Below are 16,765 nucleotides of genomic sequence, written 5' to 3'. Positions count from 1 at the left end.
TTAAAGGGCCATCAGCCCTTCTTTGGTACAAGTATGACCCTGGTGGTTATCTAGAGGCTAGCATCTAGACCCCAAAGTGATGGGTAATGGAGGAAACAAAGCCACACAGCTCAGCATTTCACAAGTACTTTAGAGAAACTATGAGTTGGGAGGCAGCTACTTGACTTTGTTGGATCCGGAAGCCGAGACTCCACTGATCAGTGTAGCCTTTTCTGACATCATGGCTAGTATCAGGCAGGCACTTGCACGTGAAAGCCGAAAGTAACTCTACATTCCCGGGGCTGGTTTGATATGGCCAGCACTAAAACCCTTGCAAAACTACACGTGGCGTTAAGTGCTAAGCCCAGAGTGGGAGCCCTTATTAGAAGGCACAAGAATCTAATGAAGCGGTCAAGGGGACAAAAAAAGCAGATTAAGGAGGGAGCGTGGGAAGTGCTCCAGATAGCCAGTACACAAAAAGATAGTGCAGCATTTTGGAGGATGATAAATACTCCATACTTCAGGGACTCCTCAGACCCCTCAACAGACGTCCATATCCAGGAAGCTAAATGGGTAGAACATTTTACTCATATTTACTCTCACCAGACTATGGTGCATGATGACGTAGAACATGTGGAGCCATGGGGAGGGGAGGGGCGCTCTATTCCTTTAGTGTTCAAACTAGGTGAGGTGCAAAGAGCTTTGAGGGAAAGTAGTAGGGATAAGGCACCAGGGCCAGATGGGGTCCCTGTAGATGGTTATTTAGATTGCCAGGACCTGGGGGCCCCTCTGATTTCTAATGTTTTTAATACCATTGCTAAGGTTGGTACCCCTTCAGCTTGAAAGAGCTCTGTCATTGTCCCGATCTTTAGAAAAGGTGGGAAGTCTATGCCTAAGAATGAGATGCCAGTATCCCTCCTTGACACCTCGGTTACAATGATGGGATGAATCTTGTTGTACAGACCGGAGGACTGGACAAACTCTAATAATACTGTAACAGACATGCAATATGGATTCACACAAGGGCTAGGCACTGTAGACCAATGGTTATATGTAAATATACATTTGATGGGAAGGGATCTATTTTTTTAGGTTTCATGGACCCTACGGCGGTATTTGACTGCTTCTCATATTCTAAACGTAGGTCCCTTGGTAGAAGAGGGTATTGTTCATTTTATGAGGCAGTTGTACATAGAGACGAATGCAAGTCTTTGGGATGGAAATAATGGTGAATGCACAACATTTTTTGAGTTAAGGAGGGGTGTTAGACAAGGGTGTGTCCTTACTTTTTTTATTCTGTCTGTACAAGAAAAGAGTGGAAACTATTAAAAATGAGAGCTGAGGACACTCCATACATAGGAATGCGACCCCTTAAAATCCTCTTATATACGGATGACGCATTTTTAGTGGCAAGAACAGGGAGAGTGCTACAAGGGTTAATTGACAACTATATTACTTTTAAGCAGGAGTTGAACCTACAGGCACATGAAAGTAAACCTTTCCCTATGTGGGGCGAGGCCTACGAATAGACTAGCACATTTTATTAACAACACTAAGGTGTGTGAGAGTCTCTTTTTCCTATCTGGGTATACTCTTTGATAGTAAATATCTTTGGAAACCAATGTTATTAAATGGGATTGCTATGTTCGAAAAGTCAATTGTTAGTTTACAAAGTTTTTGTAAAAAATTGGGCTCAAAAGCTTTAGGAGAGAATTTCAATATCTATGCATCCAAATGTGTGGCGATTGCTAAGTATGGAACTGGAATATGGGGCATGGTTGATGCGCAAGTTATTCAATAAGCTGAAAATGCTTTTTTTTTTAAAGTTTATTAGCGGGCTACTGAAGTTGCTGTAATGCTGTCATGATGATATATCACAGACTGAATAAAACTAGCACCACTTTTTCTTTGGCATTCTATTTGGACCAGGGAGGGTGCACTTTTGAATAAACTTGTTTTAAAGGACTGTCTGAAAATGCATGCAGCTCGCAATATAATGTGGTTTGCGTATGTAAAGTCGGCCTGCGAGGAGACTGGGCTCCCAGATCTATTTGTTTCACCTGACACATGTTTGAGTATCAATAAGGTTAAGCTAAAACACAGTTTTTTGGATAATGCCACTGCGAAAAGAAGGGTGGTAGATAAACATAAAGCATCAGTGATTACTTATAATCTGGTGAATATTCAAGAAGGCCTCCAATCCGATTTATCCCTGATCCAGAGCGTTCAACATCACTATTTTTAACCAGGCTTCATTATAATTATTTACCCCTCATGGTGGGTTACCCACCTAATTATCATTCTTTATCAGTCCTGGGTCCCTGTCCATGCGATGGTGTTTCCACACTAATTTACACATAGTGTTCTTTTGCCCTTTTTATGCTATTCCCAGAAGAGAGTTTATATTGCTTCTTTTAAAAGTGTTTAAGTTCAGACAGTGTAGACCGGTTCTACTATTTTTGCAACAATTGCATTGCCCTTTGATATGTTATTCAATGGCACTTATTATCTGGCAGATTTTAAAAATACGGTAATATGCAATACGCAAAAGGGCCTTTGCGGGAAAATGTTTGACTGACTGCCTGACTTTGTTCGACACCCTTATTTAAGAGATGTGCATGAACTGTAAGAGTAATAACACAAATAATTATTTAAATGGCACCTAATAACATATTTATTAGCGCATGTTAGCACCCTTTTACCCGACGACTCCCTTTGCATCTCTAATGAGATGCAAAGTGGGCGTCACTGGGCAGAATAACCTTGTAAATATCGCTGATGTGCACATCGCGATATTTACAAGGAGGCCCAAAAAAACTAACGTCTGCAAAAATGCCGACTTACCTATACTTTATAATGGAGGTGGATTATGCTGATACGACCACAAGGTCGTATCAGCAAGGTTATCGTCGTTTTCCATTGAACATCGCAGAAAAACCAGCGATGTTCCATGGAAAACTACGCTATCGCTGGAATAATTATCGCCATTGCGCTATGCATTGTTAATACAGCGCGAGCATGGCAATAATTATCAGCGATAGCCGGCGATAACAATACTCACGCTAAGAACGGCCAGCGATAATTATCGCTGTCCGTTGATAATATGCCCCTTAGGCCCTCATTATGATGTCAGTTCGACCGCAACCGACGTCCTGGTGGTTGCGGTCCAACCAACATCTAGGGCCGCGGTCCGACCACCGCATTAAGATGCGCGCCGTTCGGAGGCAGTATGAGGAAAGGAGCCCGTCCGATCATCAGGTCATAGGGATTGGGATTAACCCTGGGCGTAGTTCGCGGAGGTGCACTATCCGGCACTACGCGAAGTGCAAAAAAAACTCCGCCGCACTACGCAGAGCTGCGCGAGCGGCGGAGTACAAAAGAAAAATGCCGTTCGCGGTGATTGCACAGTGCTGGATGCTTGTCCGCACTGTGCAATCATTGCGAACAGCACCATGCACAGTGCAAGCGGTCCCTGCTTTCCTTTTCTGCCGATTGAGTAGATTTTTACTCAAGCAGCAACTTTCTCAACACGAACGGGCAGTTTCTCAACGCAAGCTGTCGCGAGCATACGCGACCACTCACAATGAGAAACCTGAACCCCCGCATTGAGAAATCTCGCCTGGATATTGATTTTCCATGCTCGCCAACTTGGTGTTGACAATCGTGAATGAGGAAAAATCTCGCCGGGAGGTTGATTTTCCTCACTTGCGGTCGCCAACCTTGACGTTGACGAAAGCGAGCGAGGACAAAAACTACGCTATGCAACGCAAAGCTGAGTTTTTCGGAACTTCGTGATCTCTGCGTAACGCAGAGTGCAGGAAACTTCACAAACTCCACGAGTGGAGCGGAGTACACCCGTTCAGGCAGCCTTTCAATGGCGGTCCGACTTCCATTGAAAGGCTGTCGGAAATAGACTTTGGGGGCCTTTAGCAGGGCCTGTGTCCCTCCGCGTCTTCTGCTATGAGGCCTGGGGGGCACCTGTGGTTCCCCTCAGACATCCATGCCCCACGTGCCAGGCACCACATGGTGCCTGGCACACAGGGCATTGATGTTTGCAAACATCCAAATTTCTAATGCGGGTTGTGCTGCAGCCCTTTTCCGACCACAGCACATGCCACAATGGAAAATGGATGTTTCTGACCAACTCATGGGCGGTCACATCCATTCGCTGGATGGAACCGCCGACTACTAGTCAGTCGGTTTTCATTCTGACACGATGCCGGTCGGACGCTCGTCTGACACACATCGTAATCAGGTCCTATATGTTAAGAGTGAACTGTCAGTAGAAACAAAGAGTCAGGATATAAAACGTGCAGTGATATATTGAGGTGGTCTCTACTTACAAGACTGTATTAATTCCTAGAGTAGCCTTTCTTTGCAACCTCAGAATAACAACAGATTGAGAAGAAACAATAAGGATCTAAAGCTGTGATTTGCAGTTTGCATGCAGCTCCTTGATGCCAGTTAATGGATCATTGTGCTATATTAGAAGAATTGCAACTTATGAACTGGAAGTAATAAAATGATCCCAGTGCAAAAGCAGCAGCCCACTTAAACCTATTCACATAAAATATAAATCTGTGATCTGCATGTTACACAATGTGCTTTTCAGTAGGCACATTAACCCTCTATACTACTTTGTGAGTCAAAACTGGCATTGGACAAAACACAAAACTGTCCCAGAACTGCTTTAACTGCCAGAGTTATCTTATCACCATAACAATCCCCTCATAATTGCTGGCTACATAAAGATCTGTGCAGCAGGTTTCTTAACTTTGTAAGATGTTTTAAAATGCAGCTTCTTTGTTACCGATTAAGTAAGTTAGAACAGACTTGCTGTCCTATGTGTCCTTGTTGCCAGTTTCTTTGCAGCAGATTTTTTATAATAAATGTATTGCTTTTCAAGCTCTGCCCCTCATTACTCCACATTCCTTCCTCTGCCACACCTTGACCTCCAATTTATGGGTTCCTGGAGTACATGTTTTCCAAATCCAGCACTGCATGTAAGATGTTACACATGCCTTTGTCTCCAATGACCCCCTGGCATACAGCATGATACGGAGGAGGGCATGCCTTGACCTGCACCTCGAATGCCTTTTCTTACTTTCTGATCGAGAGAGGTGGTGGCCGCCCAGCTTGACATGTGGCATGGCATGTTTATCAAACTATTGTGACCTGTTTACATAGATGTGTTTTCTGCATGCAAAGCAAGAGCCACAATTATAGAAGAAAGAAAGAATGGTGTGTGTTTGAGTTATGTGCATGTATTTGTGCACGTGCACGTGTGCACAGCAGAGTGTATCACCGGCTCAACCTTTCCCTGTTGCTCTGGATCACAGTCCCACAACTTAGCATGTTGGTGCCATTTGTCTTTATCAAAAGATGCAGTTTTAACTGGACCACACAGTGGCGTAGCTATACACGGGCGGTCCCTGCCTTTGCCGCCCACCATGGCCGCATGTAAGAGCAGGGGACGGGGTGCTGGCGATTCCTGTGTTTGCTGCCCCACGGCAGCCACATGTAAGAAGGGGGGGACAGGTTCTGGTGATTCCTGTGTTTGCCGCGGCGTCCGCATGTAAGAAGGGGGTATAGTGGGTGCTGGCGAGTCCTGTGTTTGCTGCCCCGCGGCGGCCTCATGTAAGGAGGGGGGGACGGGTTCTGGTGATTCCTGTGTTTGCCGCCCCGCAGCGTCCGCATGTAAGAAGGGGGGTATAGTGGGTGCTGGCGGGTCCTGTGTTTGCTGCCCCGCGGCGGCCTCATGTAAGGAGGGGGGGACGGGTTCTGGTGATTCCTGTGTTTGCCGCCCCGCAGCGTCCGCATGTAAGAAGGAGGTATAGTGGGTGCTGGCGAGTCCTGTGTTTGCTGCCCCGCGGCGGCCGCATTTAAGAAGGGGGGGACAGGTTCTGGTGATTCCTGTGTTTGCTGCCCCGCGGCGTCCGCATGTAAGAAGGGGGGTATAGTGGGTGCTGGCGGGGTCCTGTGTTTGCTGCCCCACGGCGGCCTCATGTAAGGAGGGGGGGACGGGTTCTGGTGATTCCTGCATTTGCCGCCCTGTGGCACACGCATGTAAGAGCGCGGGGAGACCGCTGTCCCCAAAACTCGTACCAACTGGGCGGACAGACCCCCCCCACTCATCCCTTGCTACACCACTGGGACCACAAAATTAATCTTTACTTTTCTGGTACTGTGTGATTACCATGGAAACATGGATATTGTACATTGTTCTTAGATTTAAAAGCGGAGTCTGTATCGCAGTCTGAAACTGTCATTGCCTAGTCCTATGTCAATATGTTTTATTTGTGTAACCTTATGTTACTACTGTCATTTTGTAGTCCTTCTTCTATGTCTGTAGCCTGTCCTTGTCTTTGATTAAAAAAATCTGGTCACCCTAGGCCAGTAGCTCGCCATGCGTTTGCAAGACTTGACATATACTCCAAGAAAGGGGTAATACCTTGTCAAACCCTGAATTACCAGGTCTTTTACTGTAGTTTCATCTGATTTCTTGGAGTTTAACCCAGATAGTTAGATATTTGCACAGGCTTTTTAGCAGGTGGGAATGAGAGGGGATGGGGTTCTAGGGCTGTTGGGTGGGGAAGGGGAGGGCTTCCTGGGGGTGGCTCTGCAGTCTTTGTGCCGAGGTTTGAGTGGCATGCTAGAGGTGGTGGGGAGCGCCTCAGATCACAGGAGCTCCTTGTTTTCCATCAACTGGTTTTTTATATGCGGATCTGCAACCAGGAAAACAGGTCCATTGTTTTTGGACCTGGAGTTTTGGGTCCAGAAACACTACAGCGGCCTCAAGCGGTGTTCCCGTACAACTCATGTTGATGAACTTGGGTGCAGCTCGTCTTTGTTTGTTCTAGGGGCCACAGGTGATGGAAGGAGACAAGCTGTAGATAGGCAGGAGGGTACTTAGCTCCTGGCTCTCAGAAAGGCTTTGAAGGTATAGTGCATTATATATGAATGTCTCCACCTCATTCCAGATGTAATGGAAACCAAAATTGGGATTACCAGTCCAATGTGGAACGGGGTATCATAATCGGGAGACGGCACAGGCAGCGCTGATGGTCAGGCTTGAGACACCTCCAGAGAGCAAGCGGAGGATCCAGGGTGGTGATAGCAGTAGTAGGACTGAAGTGCATCAACAGAGCTTCAGAGGAGAGGGTGCTGGATTCCAAAGTGAGGGGTGATGCAGCTCATCGGGAAGGTCCATGGCAAGAGCTGTCATGGCTCCAGAGAGAGCCTGTGTCATGCGAGACACCGCCAGCCTGCCCTGATGTTTTAGTCTAAAGCACTCTGGCTGCTTGGTCTTTGAGCTTATATTTCCAAAGTTAAAGTAGACTCCAAGTGCCACATTGCAAAGTGCAAGGGAGAGGTGCATTAGAAGGTGGTGTCCTGATCTAGCAATTGAAAAGCAGAGGGAAAACTCGTCCAGATCGAGGTACATTGATACCTATACCTCTTGACCCCAGCCAAAGAATAGCAACAGTATTGCCAATCAGGACAGAGGAGACTGTAATAGCAGACGACCTGTTTTGTGGGACAGTGCCCAGATCTCAGATTACCTGGTTGCACATGTCACTTTTAATTAACAGTCCACTCCTCACAGAAGATGACCAGTCCAACTATTGATTGGTGTTTGTTGTTCTCATCACGAGGACAGGCGTGAGTAAAAGCCTTACATCTCTAAGCCAGGCCCCTCGAGGACCAGAACGGCGATGGAGACTGCGAGGAGACTGAAGGTAGGTTGGGGGAAAGTTAGAGGGGAGGCTTTTAAACAGTTGGTGATAGCTTAAGAGTTATTGGTGTGCCCTGGAGACGTCCATGAAAGTGATACATCAGCTCTCTGAAGGCTCTCACTAAACTAGTAGAGATGTCTCGTTTTAATGTCCAAGCAACACTAAAGCTCCACCCCAGCATGGTTTGTCTCTGCTGCACCTTGTCGGTTCCTGGCTCCTGCTACACTGTGGATTCCTGAGATGACTCTAACATTTCTGGGTCCAGTCTTTCCCCACTACCCTATGTGTCCCTGGTGCACCTTAATGCACTGCTGAACCCTGACATGCCTTACTGGTCGCCCACAAACTTTCTGTTGGCCTGTGCCCACACAGCAGCACTGCTGGTCAACAGGATGCCTTGCAGCCCAATCGGTCTGTGCCATGTCCTGGTTATCCCTGGCAGTGCCTGCAGGCCAGTGGGTCCCTTTAGCATCCTGGAGTCCTGTTGGTTCCTGATGCACCATGCAGCCCCTTTGGTCCTTGCTGTGCCCTATTGGTCCCTGGCATGTCCTGTTTCCCCTTAACAAACCCTCAAAAGTGTTGGCTTCTGACATGCCCTGCAGCTCTGGAGGTCCCTGATGCACCTTGTAGCCCCTTTGGTCCTTGATGAGCCCTATTGGTCCTTGGGGTGTCCTTCTGATCCTTGAAAACCCCTGCAGGCCTATTGGAGCTTGACCCACTCTGCAACTCTGTTAGTCCCTGATGCTCCTTGTAGCCCCATTGGTCCTTGATTGACCCTATTGGTCCCTGACATGTCCTGTTGACTCTTGGCAAACCCTACAAAACTGCAGGCCCCTGACATGTGTGGGTCTCTTGCTCGCCCTTCATGTGTATAGGTCTCTCTCCTGTCCTGCATTCCTGCTGGACCCTGGCATGCTGTTCTGCCCCATTGGTCCCTGGCACACTCTCCTGCCCTCTTGGTTGCTGGTGCAACCTTCAGGCCTGTTGGTCCCTGGACCGCCCTACATGCATATAGGTCTCTCGCCTGCCCTGTATGCGTATAGGTCTCTTGCCCGCCCTGCATGTGTATAGGTCTCTCGCCCGCCCTGCATCCCTGCTGGTCCCCGGCATGCTGTTCTGCCATACTGGTCTCTGGACTGCCCTGCATGCATATAGATTTCTTGCCCGCCCTGCATGTGTGTGGGTCCCTGTACCGCCCTGCATGCGTATAGGTCTCTCGGCCACCCTGCACCCCTGCTGGTCCCCGGCATGCTGTTCTGCCTTGTTGGTCCATGGCACACTCTTCTGCCCTTTTTGTCTCTGGCACAGCCTTCAGGCGTGTTGGTCCCTGGACCGCCCTGCATGTGTATTGGTCTCCCGCCCGCCCTGCATCCCTGCAGGTTGCCTGATGCCCCTCGGCTGGTGCCTGCCCGACTCACCTCGGCTGAAGACCACGCTCTCGTAGGGGATCTTGTTCTTGGTCTCCAGGCTGGAGCAGTTCCACCGGTGCTCCTTGAACTGGTGTTGGCACTCATGAATGCCAATCTGAATTCCCTGAATGGCAGAGGCCGTGACGTCAGGATTCCTCATGCAGACCTCCAGCTGCCGCCGCGTCAGGCCGGGCAGGGTCAGGCAGACAGTGTTTGCGTTCAGCACAGGGTCAGTCGGGATCTTTAAACCCAAAATCTCGTTGCAGAGCAATCTAAAAAGGAAACAAGACAAAGACGACAAAATATGAATCTATTGAGTCGGCCTTTTCCATTTAATCCCAAGACAACAAGGAATGCTAGCACTATGTCCCCCCGCATGGGGTTGGGGGTCGAGGCATGCAACAAGGAGTGCTAGCACCCAGTCCCCGCATGGGGTTGGGGGTCAAGGCATGAAATTCACTGAAAGCCTTTCCAGAAAGAGCAGTATATGGTTTGATTGAATGAATGGTTGAGTGAGTATTAGTGAGGGACTTTGTGTGAGAGAGCATAGGAAGGGGTATTAGTGAGGGACTATGTGAGAGTAAGCATATAAGGGAGGGCATTTAGTGAGGGACTTTGTGTGAGTGAGTATAGTTGGGAGCATTAGCGAAGGACTGTGTGAAAGTGAGTGAGTGTTAATGTATGATGAAGTAAGAGCACCCTCCTCTTCTAGCGCTGTGGAGGTTCCTTTGGTTGGCCTAGCACTTTACAAAACAAAAAACCCAGGATAAATTAATAAATACTACCAGGAAGACTAGGATTGAAGACTCTGCTTCCACAGATGACAGGCTTCCACCACAGCGTGAGCTCCTGCTGGCCTATCCCTCCCCCGTCCTTCACTGTAACGGTATAAAAGAGGATGAGCTATGTTTGATTCAGAGAGTCGTAACGGTATAAAAAAGGATGAGCTATGTTTGATTCAGAGAGTCGTAACGGAATATAAAAGAGGATGAGCTATGTTTGTTTCAGAGAGTTGTAACGGTATAAAAGAGGATGAGCTATGTTTGATTCAGAGAGTTGTAACGGTATAAAAGAGGATGAGCTATGTTTGATTCAGAGAGTCGTAACGGTATATAAAAGAGGATGAGCTATGTTTGATTCAGAGAGTTGTAACGGTATAAAAGAGGATGAGCTATGTTTGATTCAGAGAGTCGTAATGGTATATAAAAGAGGATGAGCTATGTTTGATTCAGAGAGTCGTAACGGTATAAAAGAGGATAAGCTATGTTTGATTCAGAGAGTTGTAACGGTATAAAAGAGGATGAGCTATGTTTGATTCAGAGAGTCGTAATGGTATAAAAGAGGATAAGCTATGTTTGATTCAGAGAGTTGTAACGGTATAAAAGAGGATGAGCTATGTTTGATTCAGAGAGTCGTAACGGTGTATAAAAGAGGATGAGCTATGTTTGATTCAGAGAGTCGTAACGGTATAAAAGAGGATAAGCTATGTTTGATTCAGAGAGTTGTAACAGTATAAAAGAGGATGAGCTGTGTTTGATTCAGAGAGTCATAACGGTATAAAAGAGGATGAGCTATGTTTGATTCAGAGAGTCGTAACGGTATATAAAAGAGGATGAGCTATGTTTGATTCAGAGAGTTGTAACGGTATATAAAAGAGGATGAGCTGTGTTTGATTCAGAGAGTCATAACGGTATAAAAGAGGATGAGCTATGTTTGATTCAGAGAGTCGTAACGGTATATGAAAGAGGATGAGCTGTGTTTGATTCAGAGAGTCATAACGGTATAAAAGAGGATGAGCTATGTTTGATTCAGAGAGTCGTAACGGTATATAAAAGAGGATGAGCTATGTCTGATTCAGAGAGTTGTAACGGTATATAAAAGAGGATGAGCTATGTTTGATTCAGAGAGTCGTAACGGTATAAAAGAGGATGAGCTATGTTTGATTCAGAGAGTTGTAACGGTATAAAAGAGGATGAGCTATGTCTGATTCAGAGAGTTGTAACGGTATAAAAGAGGATGAGCTATGTTTGATTCAGAGAGTCGTAACGGTATATAAAAGAGGATAAGCTATGTTTGATTCAGAGAGTCGTAACGGTATAAAAGAGGATAAGCTATGTTTGATTCAGAGAGTCGTAACGGTATAAAAGAGGATGAGCTATGTTTGATTCAGAGAGTTGTAACGGTATAAAAGAGGATGAGCTATGTTTGATTCAGAGAGTCGTAACGGTATAAAAGAGGATGAGCTATGTTTGATTCATTGAGTCGTAACGGTATAAAAGAGGATGAGCTCTGTTTGATTCAGAGAGTCGTAACGGTATAAAAGAGGATGAGCTATGTTTGATTCAGAGAGTTGTATCGGTATAAAAGAGGATGAGCTATGTTTGATTCAGAGAGTCGTAACGGTATATAAAAGAGGATGAGCTATGTTTGATTCAGCGAGTTGTAACTGTATAAAAGAGGATGAGCTATGTTTGATTCAGAGAGTTGTATCGGTATAAAAGAGGATGAGCTATGTTTGATTCAGAGAGTCGTAACGGTATATAAAAGAGGATGAGCTATGTTTGATTCAGAGAGTTGTAACGGTATAAAAGAGGATGAGCTATGTTTGATTCAGAGAGTCGTAACGGTATATAAAAGAGGATGAGCTATGTTTGATTCAGAGAGTTGTAACGGTATAAAAGAGGATGAGCTACGTTTGATTCAGGGAGTCATCCATCGCTGCAGCAGACATGGAAAGAGGAAAAAACCAGAATGTGTACATAAACAATCCTGCATGCAACGAAGGCGCCCTTGCCTACCTTGGCGCTAGGCTGCCGATACGGCGCTAGCGCAGGCAGAAAGGACAGGAATGCCCCCTGTTGCTTAAATACGCTGCATTTCTGCTCTTTCACTTTGCCGTAAATGAGGCCCTATGTTTATCCGTAGACTAACTCTCTGCCATCTTGGCACACGTCTCCCAACTTTGGAACACTTATTTTAAAACTGCACCCACTTAGGCAAATGTACAAAGTTAATGAAGAATATTGGGTCTATAAATACACAATAATGCCGTTTTTTTGCTTGACACAGAAATCAGCAAATCAGACTACATTCATTAATGGGCCCGCAAAGTCAAGTTTGGCAGGTACCAGGACTCAAAAAAAACAGCTGATGCTCATGGCAGAAAGCGAGCCTCACAATACACAATAAACTAATATTACGAAAAGATAACAGAGCACAGCTGAACATAACCCATTGTTTGTAGGAGAATTCTACTAAAATGAGAACTCACCCACGAAAACGCTTTACGGCAAAGTTTGCCCCAGTTCTTTAGAATATTTTGTCATTTATATAATGCAAATATGAGATTCCAAATCTGTGAAAGCTCATAACCGCATTTTCCCCAACAATCGTAGGGTGAAGTCGGGTCATTATATTAAAAAAAAAAAATGTGTATCCTTGTATTTCCTTCCATTAGTATTGAACACTCTGAAGGGGTTCTGGGGGCACGTACTGTAGCGTGCAACTAAACCCAAGCACATGCACGCAGAGTAACCTGTGAGACTAACTCTACCCAGAACCACTCTCTTTCTCATTAGCATACAGAGCCGGGAGCACAGCACATGCACATGAGTGGCAGATCCACTCTACGTTTTTAGATAACCACACAGACACACCGTAAAAAGCTTCCAGTAAGATGACTTGCATTTTCTAACCTGTGGGTTCTCCTATAATTTCATATAATTCCCAAACAACGAAAAGATGAGCCCTGTTCCATAAACGCCGGTTAGTCTGTCTATGGGATGACATTTGAAAAAGCTAAGCTAGGTTTTTCCAACGTTCTGATTTATTGTAGCTTATTCATAATAAGAATATATATGTTCCTATTATACACACACACACACATAACCCTCCCCCCACCCCCACCCCCACCTATGTGTGCGTTTTAAATAGGAGCTAAAAACATTTCAAAGAATAATTTTAGGAGGAGAAAAAACCTTGCAAAACCAAATATTTTATACGGACATTTTCCCCTAAAAAAAAGCTCTGCAGAATTTTTTTACCCACAACAAAGATGTTAGAAGGTGTGCAATTCTTGCACCTTCGCAAAACTTCACAGGCACCATTTTTGCTTATGTAGACTCCGAATTTATTGTTCGACTGAACCTCCACACCCAGACGGATCAGAAGCCCCCCCCAGCACCTTGAGACCCTCACGGGTGAGTAGCCGCACAATACAAACTCCTGATTGATTGCATTTCTAGACATTGATCACTTTGCTGAGAGTAAAAAGCAAATGAAAAACCCACATGGCAGTCTAGGCGTTATTTGCCATTGTTTCCAGCAACATTTTTTATATTTTTTGGGAACTTTATTCTGCAGACAATAAATTCTGCATTGTCAGAAGGTCAGTTATACTGTATGAGTAAACATGCTAAAACGTTTTCTTCGATTTTCTAAGAATGCAGATATTGCACTCTCTGTTCTTCCTTTTGTGAAAAAAGGAAGAAAAAGGTTATTTTTTTGCACTAGGGAAAGCCAAGAGCAGCCATAAAAATGTGATAAATATGGATTTGTGAACTTCTATTTACGTCTTGTGTTTTAAATTATTTTGACATTGTTATAGGGCAATGTATACTGCCCTACCCTATTGCAAAGATATATCAAGATATGAAACATAATGATATTAAAAACAAAATAAAAGGGAACACTGAGTAATATAATTACAAGTGCGGGGTAAGCCACACAGAGCGTGTCCCATTCTTCACAGATAGATCTTCTCATGGGCAGGACTGCTGCCAACACCATGGCCATTTGCAGCCTGTTCCTGTCCTCGAAGTGGCCATTGGCGGCTCCTCCGCTCTGATGGAGAAGCGTCGCCCCACTGCTTTTGAACAGTATGAAGTAGAAACATAAAAAGATAATTACTTTGAGTTATTATCATTTTATGCTTGTGCTCGTTTGTGGGCGTCAGGTGGGCGGGGCTGCTCTGCTCTCGGAGCAGGGGAGGAGTGTTTTTCCCACTCCTAGGTGCACATGACTCTTTGGTCAGCCCTCTCGGCCGTCCACAATAGTCATGCGCCCTTTATTTCCCCGTTCTCCATGCAGGCTGCAAGCACAACGCTGCATTGCACAATTTTGATTGGTCAGTGAGACCTGGCTGTGCTTCCTGTTCCTCGAGTTCCAAGAGGAGAGCAGAAGCAGAGACGCGGGAACCGGCGGCATGAAACGTCTATTTTTTTATTGCGCATTCCCCCCTGTGTGACCCCTTACGCTCTATCCCCCCTTCCCGTGCCCGCCCCGTCTCTCCACTCACGAGCCATGCCGGCTGCCACTGGTGGTGGCTACCAAGTTTGAAGTATTGAATAAGAGTTTAGGGGTTGGATAAGCCTGGCTCTTAGATATCAATCTTTTTCCCTTAGCAGATTGTTCATCATACAACTTCTCGAAGTTCACTGACAGACAATACTCTACTTTGCGGACACAGAACGTCTTTAGCAATTTAGTTGTTTCTTCACGGACCGTTTTTTTTTATTTGAAGATTGACGTAGCAGTGTATTACTTACATTATTAATCAAAATATAAGACTCATAAAAAATCAGTGATATATTCAACTAGAAATGCACTTTTTAACCGTACATCTAGTATTCTCTGCTATCTGTTGAATCTTTTGTCTTCCATTGTTAAAACTAAAACTAGACCAGAAAGGAGAGTAAGACAAAGATAACCGAGGTGAAAATATAGGCTAGGGACGGGGTAATCACAAAGGGTGGGAGAAATATATATATATTTTTTGTTGAATTGTACCTACAAGACCATAAAAGTAGATCCATCTAAACCAGATTAATTTAAGTTTTTAAATATTGTTGATTGATGATTTCTTAGAGAGATTAGACTTTTACGGCATGTGGTTAAGTGTATGCACCATTATAATTTCACCCATCAAGTTTTGCAAAGTTGACAAACTTTTCAACTTTGTGAAGTTGTCCCCTTCACAAAACTGCACCTATGGAGTCAATTCTCCAATTTTTGTTTAGTTTGCTGAATTTTCTTTGACAAAAGAAGAGGGCCACATAAAACCAGTCTTTTGTGAGACCTTCCACTGGCTATTTTTCAAATTTGGTAAAATCCAACTTAGCAAATTTTACACACCTTAGTAGCTATCTTGAGTAATATCAGTAAAAGGCAGTCACTCTCCAGGTATATATTCCACATGTACAGTCCATGCAACAAAGCATGAAGAGGATTTATGACCACATCAACGGCCAACCATTACAATCCATCAGAAGGTCTCTCTTTAAACTTCATCCCACTACCAGCCTTCCATGGCCTTCTGCAACATCACTTCACAGAGTCGCCCCCATCATTGCACAGCTCTTCAACAATGGATGACTCCCTCAGGCCCATGAGACCATCATCCCATACCTCTTAAAAGCAATCTGCATCAACTCTTTGTGTGTCTCCACCCCTTAGCAATGTATATACAAGCTCCTACCCCTTGGGCGGAGCTGGTGATCGGTTTCCGGAACCAGGAGTCTGCACCCGGGAGCTCTTTGGCACTCAAACATAGACACCAAGCTGCAGGTCATGTCCCCCCAACAGATTATTTGCCCTCCGAAAGACTTCAAACGAATGAAACACTGAAGCAACTACAAGAAAAACTGTAGGTTATGGACTGCCTTACTTGCACTTCCTGTGATGCAGCAGGGAGGACAAGGACAGACCTGTGATCAGTGAGTGACTCCACCCTTTCCAATGTATATACAAGCTCCTGCCCCCTGGGAGGGGGGCTTTTGATTGGTTTCCGGAGCCAGAAGTCTGCACCGGGAGCTGTTTGGCATTGAAACACAGACAGCAAGCTGCAGGCCATATTCCCCCCAACAGACTCTTGGCCGGTTTAAAGAGTTCAGAAGAACAAAACACTGGTGCAGAGGGCTAACAGCGCTGGCTTCACTTCAACTCTCAGGTGATCACAATAAATATTGTAATTTATGTGCTGCATTTACTATGATGCACTGAGCAGAGCAGGGACAGACCTGTGGCTAGGGTGCAATTCCGGCCCCTTAGCACAACAGAGAAAAGATGAGCTCCGACTTCATCTTCTTATCTCAAACCCTTCTCTTCTCTTCTACGCACACTCCTTCAATTCTGATCTCAATCCATTTCCTTCCTTCTCTTTCCTCCACGATCATCTCTTTTCCCACCTTTCTAAAAAATCCCCTTTTCATATTGGTTATCCCCTCTCCACCATCCTCTCTTCCTTCTCACCCTCTCTCCCTCTCGCTATTCTCCTTTCCAACTCTTTCCTTCCCACCTCCTTCCATCCTCACTTCCTTCTCACCCTCTCGCTATTCTCCTTTCCAACTCTTTCCTTCCCACCTCCTTCTTTCCCCTCTTCCACCCAATGACAGGCATCTGCCCCCCTTCTCCAGATTCCTTTTACAAGCCTCTCTCAATCTCCAGCTTCTATCTTTTCTTATATTTTCTCTCTAATGACTGCCTTACATCCTACTCCTGAAATACTACCTCTCTTCTCCTGTCTCTAATACTTGCTTCCACTCTTCTTGCTCTCTTCATTTTGCCTCTCTACTAGATTCTGCTGCATCTTCAACTGATTACCTCTACGCAGGCCTTGGCGAAATTTTAATTACGTAGCATAAT

At 45.3% G+C, this 16,765-nt stretch overlaps 1 protein-coding gene across 3 annotated transcripts in view; it reads right to left on the bottom strand.

The window, feature by feature from the left end:
* WNT10A (Wnt family member 10A) overlaps window positions 1-16,765 on the bottom strand; it is a 149,910-nt gene that overhangs the window by 92,011 nt on the left and 41,134 nt on the right. For all 3 annotated transcript variants that reach the window (XM_085650059.1, XM_085650057.1, XM_085650058.1), the window contains exon 2: window positions 9,134-9,396. In XM_085650059.1, coding sequence (XP_085506185.1) covers window positions 9,134-9,284 — 151 coding nt within the window. In that variant the 5' untranslated portion in view covers window positions 9,285-9,396. The remainder of the gene's footprint in view (window positions 1-9,133; window positions 9,397-16,765) is intronic.

Source organism: Triturus cristatus, chromosome 3_2, assembly GCF_964204655.1.
Source record: "Triturus cristatus chromosome 3_2, aTriCri1.1, whole genome shotgun sequence".
In the NCBI taxonomy this organism is placed as follows: domain Eukaryota; kingdom Metazoa; phylum Chordata; class Amphibia; order Caudata; family Salamandridae; genus Triturus; species Triturus cristatus.
The sequence above is the reverse complement of the archived record's forward strand: the minus strand, read 5'-3'. Positions and strand labels throughout refer to the sequence as shown.